Below are 21981 nucleotides of genomic sequence, written 5' to 3'. Positions count from 1 at the left end.
AACCTAGAATCCTAAAGATGCTGAAAACATTTAAAAGTACACAGAAATCAAGAAGCATTTGCTCTTGTAAAAATGCAACCAGAAAGGGTTAAGAGTCATTACTGTGTTGCTGGCTAATCTGAGGGTGCCCCCAAGTCCCCCAGCTATGGTGGCCACAGAAGAAGGAAAAATCACAGCCTTACTGGCTGAAGGTGTGCAGAGATCGGAGCTGAGGGCTGGAAAATTTAGAGGGGAAATCCTGGCAGCGAGAGATCCATCAGAGTAAAACCTAAATTCAGATTAGAAACACTGCCCAAGTTCCCATCTGACAGCTAAATTCTACATACATGGGAGAAAACCCAAGAGGAAGAAAAAACAGAGACCAGAGAGGACTCTACTTTCCTTTCTTTTTATAAAATTCTATTGATTTTTTTAAGGAGTCTATTTTTGAAGACAGAGCTACATGGGATCAACCTGAGAGGGTGTTTTGCCTTTTTAACTGAATACATTCACCAACTGTGTTCAGCTTGGGGGGCAGAAAGCTGGACCTTACAGGCTTAAAATACCAGAAGCCAGGGCCTGAGGGCATAAGAACACCTGGAAATTACGGGGTAATCCTGAGGAGCAAGGAAACCATGGAGAGGATGAGCTTCATCTCTGCACAAATCCCTGGTGAATGCTAAATTCTGGCAAGCCCACAGGAGTACCAAGAACCTGTATTAAAAAAGTAGCAGTGGGAAGCCATGAGAATGTCAGCTGCTGCATTCTGTGAAAAAGACAAAATTGCAGTTTGAGTCCAGGCCAATAACCCTCAGAGAACACTAGGGAAATCAGAGTTACTACAATGTATTAGCTATCATGCTGAGTTTTCAACAAAAAGTAAGCAGACATGCAAAGAAATAGGAAAATATGATTTGGGAAAAAGGCAGTCAAAAGAAACGGACTCCAAGTAGATCAAGATGTTGGATTAGCAGAGAAAGGCTTCAAAGCAACTAATTTAAAATGCATTCAAAGTATTAAAGGAAACGATGATACCAATGAATTAACAGACAGGTAATATCAACAAAGAACTAGAAACCACATATTTATACTATAATTATAAATTATTATAACAAATATATGTATTTACGACTTAAAGATTTATGACTATTTAAAACAAAAATTGTGATTTTGTATTAATGGGTTTATAATTTTAATGGGTACACATGAAAACAACAGCACTAAGAATAAGGGCGGGGGTAAGAAAAATAAACTGTCGCCAAGTTCCCATACTGCATTTGACTTGAAGTCATTCAACATTAACTCTAAGCAGACTGTGATATATTAAAAATGCGTATTTTCATCCTTAGAGCAACCACTAAAAAAAAAATTAATGCAAAGGTATATAGGTAGAAAGCCAATAGAGCAATTAAAATGGAATGCTAACAACATTTGATTAAAGCAAAAGGTGGCAGGAAAGAATAGAAGAACAAAGAACAGATGTGACGAAAGAAAACAAATAACAAAACGGAAGATTTAATACCACCATATCAAAAATTACATTAAGAGTAAATGGACTAGGGACGCCTGGGTGGCTCAGTCAGTTGGGTGGCTGACTCTTAATTACGGCTCAGGTCATGATCTCAGGGTCCTGGGATTGAGCCCCGCATCGGACTCTGTGCTCAGCAGGGAGTCTGCTTGAGATTCTCTCTCTCCCTCTCCCTCTGCCCCTTCCCCCACTCCCATTCTCTCTCTAAAATAGATAAATAAATCTTTAAAAAATCTAAAAGTAATTATTTATAAAAGACAATAACTATGTAATTCTATAGGTAATTCATAACTACGTAATTCTATAATTCTAAACAATGTCAGCATGAGAGATGGTGAGAAGAAGATAAAGAGGGAAATAAAGTACGTTGAGACTCTTGCTTCTTTGGAAAATATGATATAAATGTTGGTGAACTCTAGTCTTTGGCAGAAAAATATGTTTAAACATGCATATTAAAAAATCAAGGGTAATCACTCTGTGAATAAAAATACAATGAATGGTTTCCAAGTCATGTGAAGTAGGGGAGGGGAAGGCAGGACCAAAAAACATGATCACAACACAACAAAAGACAAGAAAAGGAAACACGGAAACATGTTAAATAGAAAATATCTATAAACTCATTAGATATTAGAAATAAGTACAAATGGACTAAGTTCTATGAAAAGACCAAGACTTACTTAAAACTAAACAATACCAATAGGTTGGAAAGAGACATAGTTTCTTTTGCTACAGCCCATGTCTCTGTAATGTGCATTAGCTCATCTGCAATTGGCAAATAGGCGCGTGATAGCAGAATATTGCAGAGGTCGCTTTGGTTCACGCATACTTCTTCCCAAGAAATTAATGCCTTGGCATACAAAGCCATAGCAGCTGAAAACAATGTACATTAACAAAGCTGAATCCCCAAGGAAAGGAAAAACACAGTCTTGTACATGATGCTCACGTACCCCACGTTCTCCTCTTAGCTCAGTTTTCTCCACAGCTCAGCAGGGAGAGAAGAGAGAGCAAAGCGGGAATGGGTAGTGACTCTTAAGAGGTTTCTTTTTGGGATAATGAAATCTTCTAGAATTAGATTATGGTGATGGTAGCACAACTCTGTAAATATGCAAAATGACCCAAAGTGAATTACACACTGTAAATGGGTAAAATTTATGGTATGTAAATTCTGTTTCAATAAAGCTCGTTTTCAAAAAAAAAAAAAAAAAAGAAAGAAAGAAGAGAAAAAAGGAGGAGGGGTGAAAAAGAGGAGTTACAAATCCTGAATAGGTCAATGACTATATAAGAATTCAAAAAGATATGGCACCCAGGTGGCTCAGTTGGTTGGGTGACTGCCTTCAGCTCGGGTCAGGATCCCAAGGTCCTGGGATCAAGTCCCACATCAGGCTCCCCCTGCTCAGTGGGGAGCCTGCTTCTCCCTCTCCCTCTGCCTGCCACTCCCCCTGCCTGTGCTCTCTCTGTCAAATAAATAAATAAAAATCTTTAAAAAAAAGAATTCAAAAAGATAGTTAAAAATCTACTCTTATAAAAGGCCCCAGGGTCAAATAATTTTACAGATCGATTCTACTGAGCTCCTTAGAAAAAGAGGGAAAAAGTAAGACAGAAAGAAATGACCAACCAATTTTCAAAAAAAGATCCACCTGATGGGAAGCATAGGCCATTTTCACTGTTAGAAACATTTATTTTTTTAAGATTTTATTTATTTATTTGACAGAGAGAGAGAGAGAGAGCACAAGTAGGCAGAGAGGCAGGCAGAGGGAGAGGGAGAAGCAGGCTCTCCACTGAGCCTGGAGCCTGATGCGGGGCTCGATCCCAGGACCCCGGGATCATGACCTGAGCCGAAGGCAGACGCTTAACCGACTGAGCCACCCAGGCGCCCCTGTCAGAAACATTTAAAAGAAGGTAATTGTAGGGGCGCCTGGGTGGTGCAGTCAGTGCCCGACTCTGGACCTCACCTCAGGTCTTGATCTCAGGGTTGTGAGTTCAAGCCCCACATTGGGCTCCATGCTGGGCATGGCGCTTACTTAAACGAAACACTTCAAAGAACCTAATTGCCAACTGCAGTGACTCAGGGAACCCAACGTACATTGCATGATCGTAAGCAGCCAAGTCTTCAAAGTGAGTCTTACTACCTATAAAACAATGATCATGAGTTTTGTAAATTCAAGCTACATACTGAGGAAGGTCAGAGCAAAAACTATCTGATCAACTTCATGGGATGAATGCCACCAGAGACAAAATGTGTTTCAAAAGCAAGTAATGGCAAACTATGACTTTTTGATACCAAAACTGCTGATGGTTGGTTGTTTCACTTGTTTCAAGTGGGATTTATCAGGAAGTCCAGAAGACCCCTTGTGTCCACCTCCATTAAGTGCTCCAAGTCTGGAAGACCCAAAAGGCATAAACCGAATGACTTGAAAGAAGTCTGAAAAAAGGCCCTAGTAAGCTTTTTCCAGACAGCACTGGGAAAACAGAAAAGTTTCCATGATAGCTTTATTAAAAATGCCAACATTCTAAAGTGGCCCAAATTTGGACTGTGAAGGTTAATGTAGCCATAGGGTAAAGACAACAGACATAATTATTGTTAATAATTATTAAATAATAACAAAACATCAGTATTATAGTTCTAATTATTATAATTAATATTAGATGATAATTGTTATTAAAATAACTGACTATAATTGAGAAATTTAAGGACAAAAGATCATAATCATATTAATACATGTTGAAAATGCACGAATAAGATAAAATTAAATTTCTTGGCACACTGCATCAGACCTCCATGTTTTCACTGATTTTAGGAGCCAAAATATTTTGCTCTTCTACTTACAATGGGAAGACAATGTCCTGGACAGCTTCAAAGTGACAAGTTGCAATGAGAGTCTCTTTGAAATCCGTGAAGTTGACACGATAAATGTGTGATTCTTCTGTTCCGACAAAAAACTGGTGTCCTTCCCCTCGAACTGTGATTGACGTGACGCCACCTTGTAACTGGATTTTCCTTTATGGAGAAGCAAGAAGGTGAAGTAGATTCACTCAATCAGTGAGGACTTGTTACAGAGGATACAAATCAGGCGTAGGGCCTGGGGACATGCCTTCAGGGAGAGGACACAGTTGGAAAGGCAGGAGTGACTCACAGTACTGGGGGCCCATGGGCAGCAGAGAGAGAGGCCAGCCTGGTTTACAGTAGTCGGGGGGTTTCCTCAGGCAGAGTCTAAAATGGGTTGTGGAACATAGGCAGGATCTGGACAGAGGGAACATTCCAGGAAGGCAATGGGCACAAATGATCATGGCAATTAAATACTTTATTAAGTCCATTTCTGGGAAATAATCCTACAATTGGGAGGGGAAACCGTTATGTCAAGGGAGGTTATTGTAACCTTGGTGAAAAGAGTAAAAGGTTGGAAACAACCTAAATACCCAATTGTAAGGCAATGGTTAAATCATCTATGGGATGGCAGGCAACTTCTTAAGATATTTGCCTAGCCAGTAAAACCATGTTTAGAAGATTATGTATATTTTACCACAGTAGTTTTTAAAAAAGGTATTAACACTGAAAATGTTTATGACGTTTGCCTTAAGTAAAAATAAACCAGAAAATAAAATTTTGTATACAAAGGAAGTACAATTATTTTAAAATGTAAACGAAGAACATAAGAAGAAATAACAAAATGTTAATAGTGGCTCTCTTCCCCAGAACTGTCAGAGACTCTTGTCTCTCCATCCACATTTCAAATCCCTCTGCTTCGTAAACGTCTAATGAGTATGAACTTTAAAAAAAAAAAAAAAAAAGAGGGGCGCCTGGGTGGCTCAGATGGTTAAGCATCTGCCTTCGGCTCAGGTCATGATTCCGGGGTCCTGGATCGAGCCCCACGTCGGGCTCCTGGCTCAGCGGGGAGCCTGCTTCTCCCTCTCCCTCTGTCTCCCGCCCTGCTCATGCTCTCTCTCTCTCTGTATCTCTGTGTCTCAAATGAATAAATAAAATCTTTAAAAAAAAAAAAAGAGTATATAAATGAATGTGTCCCTAAAAACCCAACCTTGCTCTGCAACTAATTTAGTTTTGACAATAAGAACGCAATGGAGATTCTTGTGCAAGGGATCGGCGTGGGAAATGCAGTATTTTACAAAGATCCATTTGTTGGTGGGACCCAGGACGGTTAATGAAGAAAGGATTGACCCTGAGTTACTTCCCGGCTTCTTCACTAACTAGATAGATAGAGCTCTCTGGCCCTGGATAAATTGCCAGAAATCTCCCGGCCTCACTTCACCCAAGCACAGAATAATTTCTCCTTTGCTGGGTCGCAGTGAGGATCAAAGCTAAGGCACAGGAGGCCCCCTGAGGGCAGCCAATAGAGATACTGGCTATTGACATGTGGGCTCCCTACAAGACAGGGTGAAGCCCAGGGCTACGGGGGCGAGGCCAGGCGTCCCTGAGCTCCAGCGGTCTGCTTCCTCATACTACTTCCTGACTTCACACGGGAGCTACTTTCTCAATCCACGAAAACCCAAGGAGGCAGAAACCCCTGCAAGCAATGGGAGGCTATGCTGTCCCACAAGGTTAGTATGGGGACAGGCATGGCACAAATCCTGTAATAACAGCCTTGAATTAATCATTCTCATCACAATGGGAACATCTGTGTATTCAAAACAAGGTGTTCACAAATGAGGGGGTTAATGCCTTATACTCTGTACACATATCCAGAGTCTAACCAAGACCGCTCTCACGCAGCCTCCCTCTCTGATTCCCCTTCACACAAACACAGAACCGGTCTGAATGCATTCTCAAGAAGACCTATCCGGAGCACGGAATTTAAGATGGCAGCCAGTCTCCTGTCCCCAGTCCCCCCCTTAGTGTACCTGCAACTCCATTTGTCTCCTCTGCTCATCACCCTCTAAGATGATGTAATTACTTGTTTACTTTATGACTGTCTCTTCCCTCCTGCTGGAATGTCAGCTCCATGAGGGGCAGGGACGTTTCCCTTCATTTCTGTTTGCTTTAGTCATGGCTTCTCCCAAGGGCACCTAGAACAGTATCTGGTACGCGGTGAATGCGCAGCGCGGACGTGTTTGAGTGAAGACAGCTGATACTACAGTCTACACTCTACAGTCTACACTCTAGCGTCCCTGGCTCTGCTCGAGCTGGGGGAGGCCGCATGGAGCGTATCCAGGGGTGCCTGGCTTGGCTGAAGGTGAGCTCTAGCTCCACCTCTGCTTCTCTGGGGAGTGTCTTTCCCAGCCTCACCACCACAGTGGGGTCACCCCCTTCTCTGATCCCCTCTGTAATATCCATGATACGTTTTACTTTACCTGGACCACAGGATCTGTGTTTATATACTGTCTTGAATTACAAGGACTATTTCATGCGCATATTACCTTATCCCCAGATCGGACTGTTAGTTCTGGGAGGACAAAGACGGAGTCTTGTTTTATTTTTTAGTAGAGCATCTGGCACATTGGCTTGGCCGGAGGTACTCAGTAAATCCGTGTTAATGACAGTGGATAAAGTTTTATTTCATTTCATTTCAACTGATGCGATAGATAACCCACAAAAAGCACATGGCACAGTATCCGGTACGCGGAAGCAGCTGGTGAATGCTGGCTATTTGTATTAACACTTGTATCCAAACGAATTAACCACTAGCATGGTGCCCGACACACAACCTGTCGCAGAATAAATTTCACTGAACAAACAAATTTTGAAAGTTTGAAATTTGAGGTCATTTGCTGGATATCTTCATAAACAGCATCTTATTTCCTCAGTCATGGCTCCATGTATTAACGAAATAATAATTGATGCATTTATCAGAAGGGCAATGTCCCCTGGGGTAATTAATTGTGGACTACTTTGGCTTGATTCAACATAAGCTCTTGTCTTTTCATTGGCAAAGGAATCAGCTGTTGTGATTCCAACTGCTCATTTTGACGGTAAGATAAAATTCTTTCACCAAGAGTTACTTTGGGAATATTGCATCATCACCGGCTTTAAGCAGACCTCCCTGTGGTGGTGGGTCTTTCTCCACCCCGACCCCCGTGGAGTCTGGAACTTACTTGATGGGTTTGTAGCTGGGGCTTTTGCAGAAGACCAGCAATCCGGCTCCGGAACCCACCAACAAACCCCCCATCTTCAGGCACTTGATGGCGGACACTCCCTAAGGGGGAGGAACAGCGTTGAGAAAAGGCCAAATGGTTTCATCGTTAAGAATAGGTGTGTGAGCTGATGAGATGGGTACGGGGCATGGCCATGCCTGGACGAAATGCAGGAAGGCATTGCCTGTGATGTACCCCAAGACTGTCCACCAGGGCTCGGTGCCAGCAATGGGCTCACGTGCCGGAAGGCCCCCCGCCCCAGGGCCTGCAAGGTGCAAGCACGCTTCACCAAACTTCCTCCCTTTACAACCACCTGTGCATTGTAACTGTATTAGAAATTAACACTATCTATCGGCTCAAATGAAGTTAGAGCAGAAGATAGAGAGAGGCAGAGGCAACATTATTTCCTCAGTGCCTACTGTTTAAGCCAGAATATAATTCTTTTTTTTTTTTCAAAGATTTTATTTATTTATTTGAGACACAGAGAGAGAGAGATAGAGGGCACAAGCAGGGAGGAAGGGCAGAGGGAGAGGGAGAAGCAGACTCCCCACTGAGCGGGGAGCTGGATGTGGGGCTCGATTCCAGCACCCTGAGATCATGACCTAAGCCGAAGGCAGATGCTTAACCAACTGAACCACCCAGGCGCCCCAGAACATAATTCTTATACTACAAAGAGATCATAGTTGACATCCCAAGAAAGGACAAAGAGCCCTTATTGTTTAGTGACTGTAGTTCCTGAGCTAAAGCATGCAGTATATAGTCCTGCGAGTAATAGACATAGTTAAATTCAAAGCCATCTTCAAAGTTTGGGGACATATGATGGTCATTTTATAGCATCCACTATGAAATTCTAATTTAATTTATTTTATTTTTAAGTTCTAATTTTAAAATGTGCATGGCCAATATTTCATCTTAAAGTTTTCAACAATAATACAGTTAATGGGGTGCCTGGGTGGCTCAGTGGGTTAAGCGCCTGCCTTGGGCTCAGGTCATGATCCCGGGGGCCTGTGTACTGTTTTTAATATTAGTATTGTGACCATCAGCATCTTTGTCTTCATATTAGTGCTGTATGCCTACCAGGTCCATTTGAAACCGTTCCAATCCTTCTACCCTTCTAACCAGAGAGTGACCATTTAAGTCGAGTTTTAAAACGGGTAACTGCCCAAGATCACATAATATTCCAACCAAATGTTTTCAATGATACCTCCTATCCCTTCATCCCATAAGAATTATTTTCTTTCCACGGGTATAAGAGGCATCTTGGAACCACTGCTTTGTGGAATTTGCCATCCAACCCAAATGCCTCCATGGTTAGGACTTAGACAGTCAATGGCACTGAAGTACCCAAAGCTTGAGGAACACTAAGACGGCCAGAATCTTTTTTTTGGGAAAGGCACTTAGATCCCAAGTGCTGGAGGGGGAGGGTGCCAAAAATATCCAGATCGGTATTTTTCCGTAGTGTTTCATGGAGCCCTTTGGAAGGATCTCAGGAGTTGGAGACGGCAGGGCTCTGAGTCTTGCCCTCCTTCAACTGATCTGCTTTGCTTTTATCTGTTTCATATCCTGGAATCCCCCTCCTAAAAATAACTTGGACTACACCTCAACCTCTTGTGGGATTATTTCTAAACCCTTCTCTACCCATACTATAGAGTTCTCTCATTCTTATGCACGCCCTTAAAAGTTTGAGCATTTAATGATTGCATGATTAAGAAAACTCTAACATCTTCCCTGGGCATGCGGTGCAAGATTTCACGTCTTCTTGGGAATATCAGCTAAGTGGGAAGGCACTGAAGCTGAGAACCATCTGTTCTATTATCAGACATGAGACAGGCGGGTGCAGAATCTACCACAAGCTCTCAAATTCAAATTCAAAGGTTAGTGGAAACAGCCCTTGTAACTTTCTGGGGGTCCTGGAAATAGCAGCACTTATTCCACAAGATGATCCTCTGATTGTAGGCTTTTTATTTTGGCTTAAATATCAAGGTCTTTCTGGACTTTTAACCAGAATTGTTAGGAACTCTGCAAATAGAAAATAATCCACAATGTCTAGGTCTTGCTTATGACTTTCAGTGCTGGCTGGGGCTAGAATCTAAGATCTAGTTATCAGATTAGGACAAAAATGACATACCTCTGTATGTATATTTATGGCCCTGTGCTTGGAAGACGTAAAAAACGTGTGGTCTGATTCCCTAAGTGGGGACCCCGAGGAATACAGCATATAAACCAGAGATGAGGGCTCAGACAATAATAAGTCAGTGCACCTTGCAAATTTCGGTGTGGCCCTGGACACAACACACCCTTTGTCTTTTTTCCACAGACTCTTCACACAGGTCCATGCTGCAGTGGAGGGAAGAAATCGCCAGAAGCAAGCAGGGCAGGACAGAAGTTGGCGGTCTCTACTCACCAGACTGAACTTGTCCTTCGCGGGCCCAGTGTCTGCTAGCAGTTTGGTCATTGGGTTCATTTTCAGAATGTCTCCAGTTGTGGTGCCGAGGTAGAAAAAGCTATCGTCGTCGGCCATCTGGGGATCAGAGAGGAAAAGAGGCCCAGAGACCTGTGTTTTCTCAGGGATGCCCGTGAGCCCCGACCAGGGGTGGGACAGACTTTCTCTGAGGCCCAAGGAAGACCTACAAATGTGCTCGTGACGACTTTAATTTCCTTAGACTCTAAGATGAGTACGAACAGCTCAGAGTGGGGCGCAGAATCAGGGCCAAACTCAGAACTGGAGGAAATGTGAGACTCCCACTAGCCTGTGCATTTCGCTGGAAGACTCTTTGTGTCTGACGTTAGATCCGCATGCATAGATAACCTGCCAGTCCCCGTTCTGGAGACACCTCCGAAGGGTGCCTAGGATGAATTCTTCAAACAGAATAGGTGTTTGCTTTATCTCATACTTTCCAAGTCTATCTGCATAAAACAATGATGTGTTAGATAAGAGAAACAAGTCAGTGGAGGATGGAGCTGTCTGTACGAGTGTGTGAGTCCACATTAAAGACATAGGAATAATTCCTCTTTATAGAAGGGACTGTGTGTCAACAATGAGTTTCATTGGTAGGAACTTTATGTCCAGTGGCAGAAATAAGAATTATTTCGTATCCAGTGCCATCGGGAGGCATTGTGTCCACGAAGTGCCTACTGGATACGCTGCTTCTGTCCAGGTGGGGCAGGCGTCTGGGTCCGATGGCAGAGCCCAAGTCCCAGTGAAACAAGACTCTCCCGGAGCTGCGTCTAAGCAGCTCCTCTCCAACTTCTGGAGGGAATGAGACTCCGGAAGTGAGACTCCCCCTCACCTGTGCCCCCTCAGTTGGCATCCCCGAGGTCCAGACCTCACCTCCCTACCCTCAGCCCAAGGTACGTGTACCTAGGTATGTGCACACGTGTGCACGCATCCACGCGTGTGCGCGCACGCGCGCACACACACACACACACACACACCCCTCGGTCAATACTATTAAAGGGATTTGTTCCAGGAGTTACTGACAATCACACTTAGAGTAATACTTACTGTAATACTCATGACTATTCTTTTCATCTGACCCGTTTGGCACTCAGTTGGCCAGATTTTTCTATTCCGGAGATCCAGTTCCCATACTCGGATTGTCCCGCTATGGAAGAGAGACACAATCAAATGGATACCCACTTAGGAATCTCTCGATCTCTTCCCTGTTTTCTGCCTTCCCCTGAAGAAGCGGCTGAAGGGAAGAGAGCTGGATATTTCTGAGGGTTTGTTAGGCCTCGTGTTCTACTTAAAATCTTCCAGTCGATCCTTACGACCACCCTCTGAGGTAGGATTTACGCTCCCCCTACTCTCCAAATGAGAAAACACAGCAGAGCAAGGATTTACAGCCAGTGAATACTCTCTCCAGTGTAGGGAGAGCAGACATAAATGCGAGCAGATAAACAAAGAGCAAACCAGAGTTCACTAAGATGTTTCTTTCAAGGCTTGCAGCTGTAAGGACATCTTTTCAAGGAAAGTGCTTCACTATGGAGAGTCCTGTCTTCACGAGAAATGAGACCAAGTAACCAAAGGGCCGCACAAAATCAGCATCTGACATAAGACTTGGCATACAGTTGGCATTTAATCATTGCATGTTGAGTTAATCTGAATTAATAACTGTATAAACATATCGCGGTCAACATCATAGCTGAAGCTAATAGTCGAAGGCAGAAAAGATTAATTTAAAAATAGATTGATCGGGGCACCTGGCTGGCTTAGTCAGAAGAGCCCGTGACTCTTGATCTCGGGGTTTGAGTTTGAGCCCCACGTTGGGCATAGAGAGTACTTAAATAAATCAACTTTAAAAAAATAAAATTAAGGGTGCCTGGGTGGCTCAGTCGGTTAAGCGTCTGCCTTTGGCTCAGGTCCTGATCCCAGGGTCCTGGGATTGAGCCCCACATTGGGTCCCTGCTCTGCGGGAAGCCTGCTTCTCCCTCTCCTACTCCCCCTGCTTGTGTTCCCTCTCGCGCTGTCTCTCTCTCTCTGTCAAATAAATTAATTAAATCTTTAAAAAATAATAAATAAAAAAATTAAAATTAAAATAAAAAAATAAAAAATAAAAAATAGAACAATCAAGTTCGGTTTTCCTTTTTCTTTTAGCCTCCAGAGTTATGCACTTAGTAAGTACTCAATAAGTATTTTGAATACTTTTCTATTTGAATACAAATCTATTTATTTCTTGTTCAAATATTTTTTTTTTTTTGACTACTTTCAAAATTTAAAAAAAAACCCGGCTTCTCCGTGGCCTTCCTGGTGGATGTCAAAATTGGAATTTGCAGGATCTCTCGTGAAGGACAATATGGAACATCTGCAGTTGGGACCATCATGGAGGATGTTGTAGGTGCCGGACCAGAAATCTTGCTTAAGAGTCCTCATTCTCAGTTATCACTGTCATATGCAATTAAAGCCGATCTAGAATATAGATTGCCCTAAGAAAAAGTTTGGGGGAGGGGTGCGGCTTCAATTCAAGTTTTGGCTCCTGGAGAAACTCTGTCCGTGGACACCAGGCTGGGCTGACATCCGCAGCTATGGCAGCTGCTGAGGGGCCGCTGAACCCTCATCATGCAAAGGCTTTGTGAAACCACTCTGCAAACCCAAGGAAGTGAACACACGCATGGTCGTCAGTGGCCTCGGAAGACAGGGCAGGACGCGGCTAGCTGCTTCGGGCGCAGAGCGCCCTTCTAATAAGATTCGCCCCTTAGGGGCTGGCTCCCATTCAGCCAGCTAGTTTCATGGCTGCTAAATGATTCCGTCCTCATAATTAGCCCCAGAACAAATGCATGTTGCGTATCACAAGGAGGGGCCATACAGAAATTCTTTACTCTGGCTGGAAAAGTAGCTAGTGGTGTGTGCCTTTCACAGATGAGAGACCATCATCCATAGGCTGAAAAAGATAGTTTCCACCCAACAGGTACTTCGACCCCACATTCACAGCGTTTGGACCTTTGAACTGGCACACCGTGTAAAAGACGATGCTTTTGTGCGGTTTTAACCCTCAGCTCAGACTCCAGGCAGGGCCCCGAATTGGTGAATTTGTAAGTTAGTGTCTTCTGTTAGACAGATGTTGGCTTTCAGCTTGGTCCCCATTAGCTGGTTAAAAGTTGACTCTACCGGAAACAATCTCATATGGCTAATAGTCGAACATCTGAAGCTTCCTGGCGCAGTCCCTTCGCAAACTATCATTTCGGGACACCTAAATCAAGAGCAGGTGCTAAGAAACATGGACCAGTAAGTGAATCCGTGCAATCGTGCACATTGCTCCATGGGCATACATTGTACGTAGTGTGTTATCAGTTACAAACAGACCAGAACCCGACATGAATTTCGCCGAGGAGCAGAGCCCTCCTCAGGAGGAAGCACAGAATTCTCAAATAACCAGACTTAAAAGACTTTCCGTTAAAAGGATTTTTAAGGACTACAAAATCATGCAAATTAGGAATTAGGACGGAAGGTAATTTCGCAGGACTAATTTTGCAGGGGAACCCAAATTGGAATGACCTGGCTTTCCATACAAGCAAATATAGTGATTTCTGAGTTCTGAAAACCCGGACTGCAGGCACGTACTTTCCAGCAGTAACAAACATCTCATCCCGGCACCTCGAGAAGATCGCTGTGGTGGCATTCCCCACGTTGAGGCCGGCCGCGGGACTGCCACAGATGGCTTCCCTCTTGGCTATGCTCCACACGACCACACTGCCAAAACAAGAGGGACCAAAGAAGTCAGGGGGAGACAGGCTCTCAAAAGAAGTGGTTCTAGAAAGAAAAAAAAAAAAAGGAACGAAAGAATTACACTGACCCCCAGATGTCTCCTGCGTCACACTGGATATTAGAAGACAAGCAGGTGACACTTCAAAGGTTTTGAAGGAAAATGATAATGAGGCTAGAACCCTGTGACCCCGTCAATGAAGCCTGATGCTAAAATAAAGACATTTTCAGATAAGCAAGGCATAAAAGTTTACCACCCATTTATCTCATGTAAAAATATTTACTTGGAGAAGTATTCTAGAAAAAAGACAGTGCAAGGAAAAGGATGACGTCAGGCAGTGCTCCCAAATGTGACCGTGTACCAGAGTCACATGGAGGACTTGCTCAGAGGCTGCCGGGACTCACCCCCAGAGCTTCTGAGTCAGCAGGTCTTGGGGGGTGGGGGGGGGTGCCTGAGATTTCACTTTTCTAAAAAGTCCCCAGTGACACTTATGCTGCTGTTCTGGGGACCACACTTGGAGAAGCACTGCGTTGGGATCCATTTCCTTCTCTCTGGGTGCAATCACACAACAGTCCTAAATTGAATGTGTTTAGACAATAATACCAAAAATGCTGGGGAACATCTGAATCAAAATATTAAAGAAAAAGGAATGTAGATGTTACAAACTTTGTTAATGTAAAATCATGTCTGGCTATGCTTCCCAAATTTCCTCCATGTAGAAGGTATTATCACAGAGTTCTAAAATCCAGGTAGAACCAAGATCGGTAGGAATGGGGAGGTAGGAGGTAGTGTAAAAGCCATAATTTTTTCTTCTTTCTTAGTAGGAAATTGATAGATACCATCTGAAGTAGAAAACTTGAGAGGCATATCACCTCCCCCCACAAAAGACTCTTAAAACCAAGTACCTCATGCCCAAGAGAAATGAAAACATACATCCACACCAAATCTTGTACATGAATGTTCATAACAGCATTATGAACAATAGCCTAAAAGTGGGAAAGACCCACAGCCCCATCAACTGATGGATGAAGAAAATGTGGTGTAGCCATACAATGGAATATTATTGGACACTAGAAAGAAAGAAGGACTGAAACATGCCACAGTATGGATGAACCTTGAAAACATTATGCTTAATAAAAAAAATCAGTTACAAAAGGCCACCTATTGTAATATTCTACTTATGTGAGACAGTGAGAGCAGGCAAAACTATAGAGATGAAAAGTAGATCAGCGGTTGCCCGGGGCTGAGGGGGTAATGGTGGAGCAGGAATGAGGAGTGATTGCTAATAGGCAGAGGGAGTGTTTTTGGAATGTTTAAAATGCTCTACAATTGTTTGTGGTGGTGGTTGCACAACATGACATGTAAAAAATGTCTTTGGGGAAGTATTTCAGCAAAAAGAAAGAAAGAAAAGAAAAGAGAAGAGAAAAGAAAAGAAAAAAGAAAAGAAAGAAAAGAAAAAGAAGGGAGGGAGGAAAGGAAGGAAGGAAGGAAGGAAGAAAGGACCCACTCAAATAACCACTATACCAAAAAGCATACAGCCATACACTTTAAATGGGTGAATTTTATGGTATGTGAGATATATCTCAACGGAGGTATAAAAAAAATCCCAGTGCTCCTTGGGAGAGCTCTTCACGGTGGAAGGGCTATGAATTCTGAATTCTTGTGCATAGCAGGATGACATCCTTTCTTTATAAACCATGGACATGGTATAGCTTCCATTTTCCAAAAACAAGTTTAAAATTTAAAAACAAATAAAAGGCACTGACATAGTGCGTTGGCCAAACAAATTACAGCATATCTGTACAATGGTACACAATGCAGTCATTGCAAAGAATAAGATCTATGTCTGCACAAACCCGCAGGGAATACGACATTGGTATAAAGTTAAGCAAAAAGCAGGTTGTTGTCAGTAGATGCAGAGAAAGCATTTGACAAAGTACGACATTCATTCATGATAAAAACGCTCAACAAAGCAGGTCTAGAGGGAACATATCTCAACATGATAAAGGCCATATATGAAAAACCTACAGCTTACATATCACACTTAATGGTGAAAAACTGAGAGGCTCTTCCTCTAAAATCAGGAACAAGACAAGAATATCTTCTCTCACCACTATTATTCAACATAGTACTGGAAGTCCTAGCCACAGCAATCAGACAAGAAAAAGAAATAAAAGGCATCCAAATTGGTAAGGAAGAAGTAAATTGTCACTATTTGCAGATGACATGATATTATATATAGAAAACCTTAAAGGTTCCACCAAAAAAACTACTAGAACATATAAGTGAATTCAGGAAGGTAGCAGGACACAAAATTAATATACAGAAAATACATTTCTCTACACTAATAACAAAGCGACAGAGAGAGAAATTAGGAAAAGTATCCCATTTGCAATTGCACCAAAAAGAATAAAATACCTAGGAACAAATTCAACCAAGGAGGTGAAAGACCTGTACTCTGAAAACTATAAAACATTGATGAAAGACATTGAAGACAACACGAACAAATGGAAAGACATGCTATGTTCATGGACTGGAAGAACAAATATTGTTAAAATGTCCATACTGGACTCAAAGCAATCTACAGATTTAATGCAATTGCTATAAAAATACCAGCATTTTTCACAGAAGTAGAACAAATAATCCTCAAATGTGTATGGAACCACAAGAGACCCTGAATAGCCAAAGCAATTTTGAGAAGAAAGAACAAAGGTAGAGGTATCCCAATTCCAGATTTCAAGATTACTACAAAGCTATAGTGATCAAAATAGTATGGTACAGGGACAAAAACAGACACCTAGATCAATGGAACAGAATAGAGTTCAGAAATAAATCTGCACTTTTATGGTCAATTAATCTATGACAAAGGAGGCAAGGATATACTGGGTGGCTCAGTCGGTTAAGCATCTGCCTTCAGTCATGATCTCAGAGTCCTGGGATTGAGCCCGATATCAGGCTCCCTGCTCAGTGGGGAGCCTGTTTCTCCCTCGCCCTCTGCCTACCGCTCCCCCTGCTTGTGTACTCTCTCTCTGTCAAATAAATAAATAAAATCTTTTTTAAAAAAAGAATATATAATGGGGGAAAGACAGTCTCTTCAATAAATGGTGTTGGGAAAATTGGACAGCTACATGCAAAAGAGTGAAACTGGACCACTTTCTTACACCTAACTCAAAAATGAACTCAAAATATATTGAAGACCTGAATGTGCAACCTGAATGCATAAAAATCCTAGAAGAAAACACAGGCAATAGTTTCTTTGACATCGGCCATAGAAACATTTTCTAGATACATCTCCTCTGGCAGGGAAACAAAAGCAGAATTAAACTGGTGGGACTACACCAAAACAAAAAGCTTTTGCACAGTGAAGAAAACCATCAACAAAACAAAAAGGCAACCTACTGAATGGGAGAAGATATTTGCAAATGACATATATGATAAGGGGTTAATGTCCAAAATATATTTAAAAAAAAAACTTATATAACTCAACGCCAAAAAAAAAAAAAAAAAAATCCAATTTAGAATGGGCAGAGAGTCTGAATAGACATTTTTCCAGAAAAGGCATACAGATGGCCAAAAAACACATAAAAAGATGCTCAACATCACTCATCATCAGGGAAATGCAAATCAAAACCACAATGAGATACCACCACACCTGTCAGAATGGCAAATCAACAACACAAGAAACAACAGGTGTTGGAGAGGATGTGGAGAAAAAGAAACCCTTGTGCACCACTGGTGGGGATGCAAACCGGTACAGTTACTGTGGAAACAGTATGGAGGGCCCTCAAAAAGTTAAAAATAGAATTACCCTATGATCCAGTAATTCTGTTCCTGGGTATTTACCCAAAGAAAATGAAAACACTAATTCAAATAGATGTATGCACCCCTGTGTTTACTGCAGCATTATTTACAATAGCCCAGATCTGGAGGCAGCCCAAGTGCCCAACAATGTATAGAATTGTTGAATCATTATATTGTGCACCTGAAACTAATATAACCCTGTTCATTATGCTTGAAAAAAATATTTTTAGCAAATAAAATTTAAAATGTAAATGCAAAACACCCCCCCAAACCAAAAAGCAGGTTCCATTACATTGATAGCATAACATTAATGCAAAATAGTTCCGTAAGCAGGTTACAAAATATTTAAAAAATATATATATGCATATACAAACTGCAGAATGTCCAGTGCAGTTCCTGGCATCCTTTCTGTTCCTCCTCATCTGCGGAGAAGCCTGGTGGTTTGGGTCCAACGGGCCCTTGCACAAGTTCAGGGCTGACCCCTGTCTGAAACCAGTAGACAGAACCCCACCCTCCTTGCCCCCACTGTGACTATTCATCTTCCGGGCATCTCTCTGGTAGGGCCTGGGCTGGGGGTAGCCTGATTGCCAAGCTCTAAAGAATCTCTGGGGGTGGGATCCAGGCCTCAGTTGTTCCAAAATGTCCTCAGGGGATTCCAGTGTGCACCCAGGATGGAGAACAGCCACTTTAAGTTGAGCTGAGACTGGTAATGGTTGATTTCTGGATACGTGTCTTATGAAAAACCGTCAAATGGGGACGGCCCAGGGAAAGTGAGCACACTTACAGGATGGGGGGAATAATCATCAAAAGAGGAGTCTCATGAAAATTCTGCTCATTTGCTATCTAGTAAGAGAACTGTCAAGATATAACTGCACACAAATGTAAATTTCCTTTGGGGCGCCTGGGTGGCTCAGTCAGTGAAGCATCTGCCTTTGGCTCAGGTCATGATCTCGGGGGTCCTGGGATTGAGTCCCGCGTCGGGTTCCCTGCTCAGCGGGGAGCCTGCTTCTCCCTCTTCCTCCCCACACTTGTGCGCTCTCTCAAATAAATAAATAAAATCTTTTTTTTAAAAAAAGGTAAATTTCCTTTGTAATAGACCCGCAAAGCTTGAATAAGAAACTATCTGTAAGAGTGCACCGAAGCATTAAATCTGAAACAAACCTGGGACGTTCCTGTTTTTCTTCTACAGATTATGCTCCTTTAGCATTCACGTGGGACTATGTACCTCGTTGATTGCTCTTGCTAACACAATGCTTTTACATCTTCTCCCTCCTAATTTCATGTGTCTGTATTCTCTGCCTCCTACACTGGACTCTTGAGTTCCTCAGTGGGGGCAAAGACCGTGTCTCAGGTGAGGCAGGTTAAAAATGCCACCTTTGGAGTCACATTGCCAGGGTGGCTCTCCCAGCTCTGCTACTTACCAGTTGGTGGTGTTCGTCCCTCACCTGTCACACAGCCCCAGTAGCTCCGACCTCAAGTTAAGGAGATAACACAGCTAAGGTGTTCAACACACACCTGTTACACAGTAAGTGCCCCCTCCCCCGCCGCCCCCAAATTAGCTGTGGTCATTGATGACGATGGTGATGATGATGATGATGATGTCATCTTTCTTTTATAGCAAAGGTGCTCAAATTCAGCTGCACATTGGAATCACCTGGGAAGTGTTGGGGCCCGCCTAAAGCCCAGGCTCATCAAATCCAGCTCTCTGAAGGTGGAGCCAGGTATCAGTGATTTCTAAAGCTCCCCATGGGGCGCCTGGGTGGCTCAGATGGTTAAGCCTCTGCCTTTGGCTCAGGTCATGATCTCCAGGTCCTGGGATTGAGCCCCCGGGCTCCCTGCTCAGCGGGGAGACTGCTTCTCCCTCTCCCTCTGCCTCTCCCCCTCCCTCTGCTTGTGCTCTCTTTGTCTCTGTCTCTCCTTCAAATGAATAAATAAAAATAAATAAATAAATAAAGCTCCCCAGTGGGTTGCGATGTGCATCAAAGGTGGAGATCTGTGGCCCTACGGTATTTTCCCCATGGGCTTTTCACATGATGCACAGCTGAATAGGGACAGGCCAACAGAAAATGTCCAGCGGGGGTGGGTGGGTGTGGGGGGAGAGGGTGCATGACATACCTAGAAATAAACGTGCTGAGTTCATTACCTTCCATCATCTGGGCCTCCGAGTGATACCAAGTACAAATCATTTGGTGAAAAGGCCAGCGCTTCAATTTTGCCCTTGTGAAGTGACAGTCGGGCAATCAGCTCCCTTTTCTTATAATCCCACAAAATGATGTCTGCCTGGGAGCAAGAATACACTGTCAGATCACAGACCGGCTTCAGAAGAGTCCGAGGGGAGAGCTCCCCGTCTTGGTGAGAAATAATCAGTAATCGCACTTTTTCTGGAAATTAGATCATGTCTTACACACACAACCGCAAGAAACTGGCAAGAGTTTTAAATTAAGCAGGGACTAAAAAAATAAATAAATAAAAATAAATTAAGCAGGGACTTTTGGTTCCTGAGTATTATCAGTCCGCAAGCTGCAGGGTCTAGTGTGAACACCAAAATACTTTACTCCCAGCCAGAGGAATGAAGATGAGCTCAAAGAGGAGGCAAGAGGAAGAAGAGGGAGGGGAAGGACATGTGCCCGCACAGAGCTGAGCTGGAAGGGAGTGGGTTTTCCGGGTGGGGGGGTACTTCTCTACTGATTTACAGGGAGCTATTTTCAGCACGCTCACCTTGAAGCCCATGAACGTGACCTGTCCGGAGGCTATGTAAGCCCCACTCTTGGAGATGGTCACACAGGAGACATTGTTGCCGTGACCGTGCAGGAAATTCTGTTCCTGTGTGTTTATCGCCTGAATCAGGATTGTGCAGCCCAGAGGGTAAATCAGATGCTCCTGGTCAGGATGGCATTTCAGGCCAGAGGGCACATGTCCTGAAAGACAGAGTAATCATTAGAAAAATAAATAAATAAGAAAAAAATTGGACACAAAAGAGAGCACTTTTGGAATAAACCTGATTTCAACTAAAATAAGTGTATTGTGTGTGTGTGTGGGGGGGTAATGTATGTAATTTTATTCTACCAACAAGGTCAGCGTAGTGGATCACTTCTCAGACTCTAAAGTGTATAAAATCACCAGGGGATCTGGTTAAAATGCAGATTCGGATCTGAGGTCTGGAGAGGGGCTGAGATTCTGCGTTTCTGACAAGCTCTCAAGAGATGCGGATGCTGGTCCAGCAACCTCACTGCTGGATAGCAAGGCCCCAGGGCCAAGTTCGCAATGCTGAGAAGCAGGATTTTCTCAGTGCTGGAAATAGGAGAGCAGCCTGTCTTGGTGAGTGCAGAGGCACGGGGACTGTGAATTCACTGCCTGGGGCAGAAGTTTGGTAAAGGGACGCCTGGGTGGCTCAGTCGGTTAAGCGTCTGCATTCAGCTCAGGTCATGATCCCAGGGTCCTGGGATCGAGTCCTGCAGCAGGCTCCCTGCTCCTGGGGAGTCTGCTTCTCCCTCTCCCTGTGCCCCTCCCTGCTTCCTCGTGAACTCTTTCTCTCTCTCTCAAATAAATGAATAAAATCTTAAAAAAAAAAAAAAAGAAGTTTGGTAAAGATAATTTGTTTCTGGGAGCAAGATGGCGGAGGAGTAGGAGACCTGGATTTCGTCTCCTCTCAGGAATTCAGCTGGATAGGGATCAAACCATTCTGAACACCTACAAACTCAACAGGAGATCAAAGAAAAGAAGAGCAACAACTCTCTGAACAGAAAAGCGACCACTTTCTGGAAGGTAGGACGTGCGGAGAAGTGAATCCGTGGTGATATTCGGGAGGAGAGACGGCGGGGGAGGGGCCTCCGACGGCCGCTTCTGGCAAGTGATAGAGCCACGGAGCACAAAGTCGGAACTTTTAGAAGTCTGCTCCGCTGAGGGACGTCACTCTGGTGGCGAAGTGGGGGGTGGAACCCTCGCGGGACAGTGTGGTCTCAGGACCCTCGGGGTCACAGAAAGACCGGGGGTGCCTGAGTGCGGCAGAGCTCCCAGGTATCGGAGCAGGGAAGCCGGCTGCAGAGACGGAGCCCAGGCGCGGGCTCTCAGCTCGGGGTTGCTATAAACCGTGATCCGCGGCACAGTCGGGCCACTGCTCCTCCAGCAGGGACCCAACAAGCGGCAGATCCGGGGAGACTCACCTTCTTCCCCCGGGAGGAGAGGTGCGGGAGTGCACCGCGGGGATCTGCTGGGTTTGGAGACTCCACCCGGGGTCGGGTGCCAGATAGAAAGGCGCGGTCACAGGCCGGGTGAGCGCGGAGTGCGGCCGGAGACCGGGGAGACGGGAGTGACTGATGGCTTTTCTCTGGGGGCTCGCTGAGGAGCGGGACCCCGAGTTCTCGGCTTCGCCGGGGCGGAGACTGG

General features: G+C 43.8%; 1 protein-coding gene across 1 annotated transcript in view; it reads right to left on the bottom strand.

Annotated features, from left to right (window-relative positions):
- The window catches only part of CFAP52 (cilia and flagella associated protein 52), a 48464-nt gene that overhangs the window by 13797 nt on the left and 12686 nt on the right, over window positions 1-21981 (bottom strand). The window contains exons 2-8 of the mRNA XM_078067918.1: window positions 20314-20513; window positions 19739-19875; window positions 13653-13781; window positions 11097-11196; window positions 9996-10112; window positions 7553-7653; window positions 4335-4505 (exon numbers count right to left, since the gene is read on the bottom strand). Coding sequence (XP_077924044.1) covers window positions 4335-4505; window positions 7553-7653; window positions 9996-10112; window positions 11097-11196; window positions 13653-13781; window positions 19739-19875; window positions 20314-20513 — 955 coding nt within the window. The remainder of the gene's footprint in view (window positions 1-4334; window positions 4506-7552; window positions 7654-9995; window positions 10113-11096; window positions 11197-13652; window positions 13782-19738; window positions 19876-20313; window positions 20514-21981) is intronic.

This window comes from Halichoerus grypus, chromosome 2, assembly GCF_964656455.1.
Source record: "Halichoerus grypus chromosome 2, mHalGry1.hap1.1, whole genome shotgun sequence".
Lineage (NCBI taxonomy): Eukaryota > Metazoa > Chordata > Mammalia > Carnivora > Phocidae > Halichoerus > Halichoerus grypus.
Note: the sequence above shows the minus strand (reverse complement) of the source record. Positions and strands in the feature narration are given on the sequence as shown.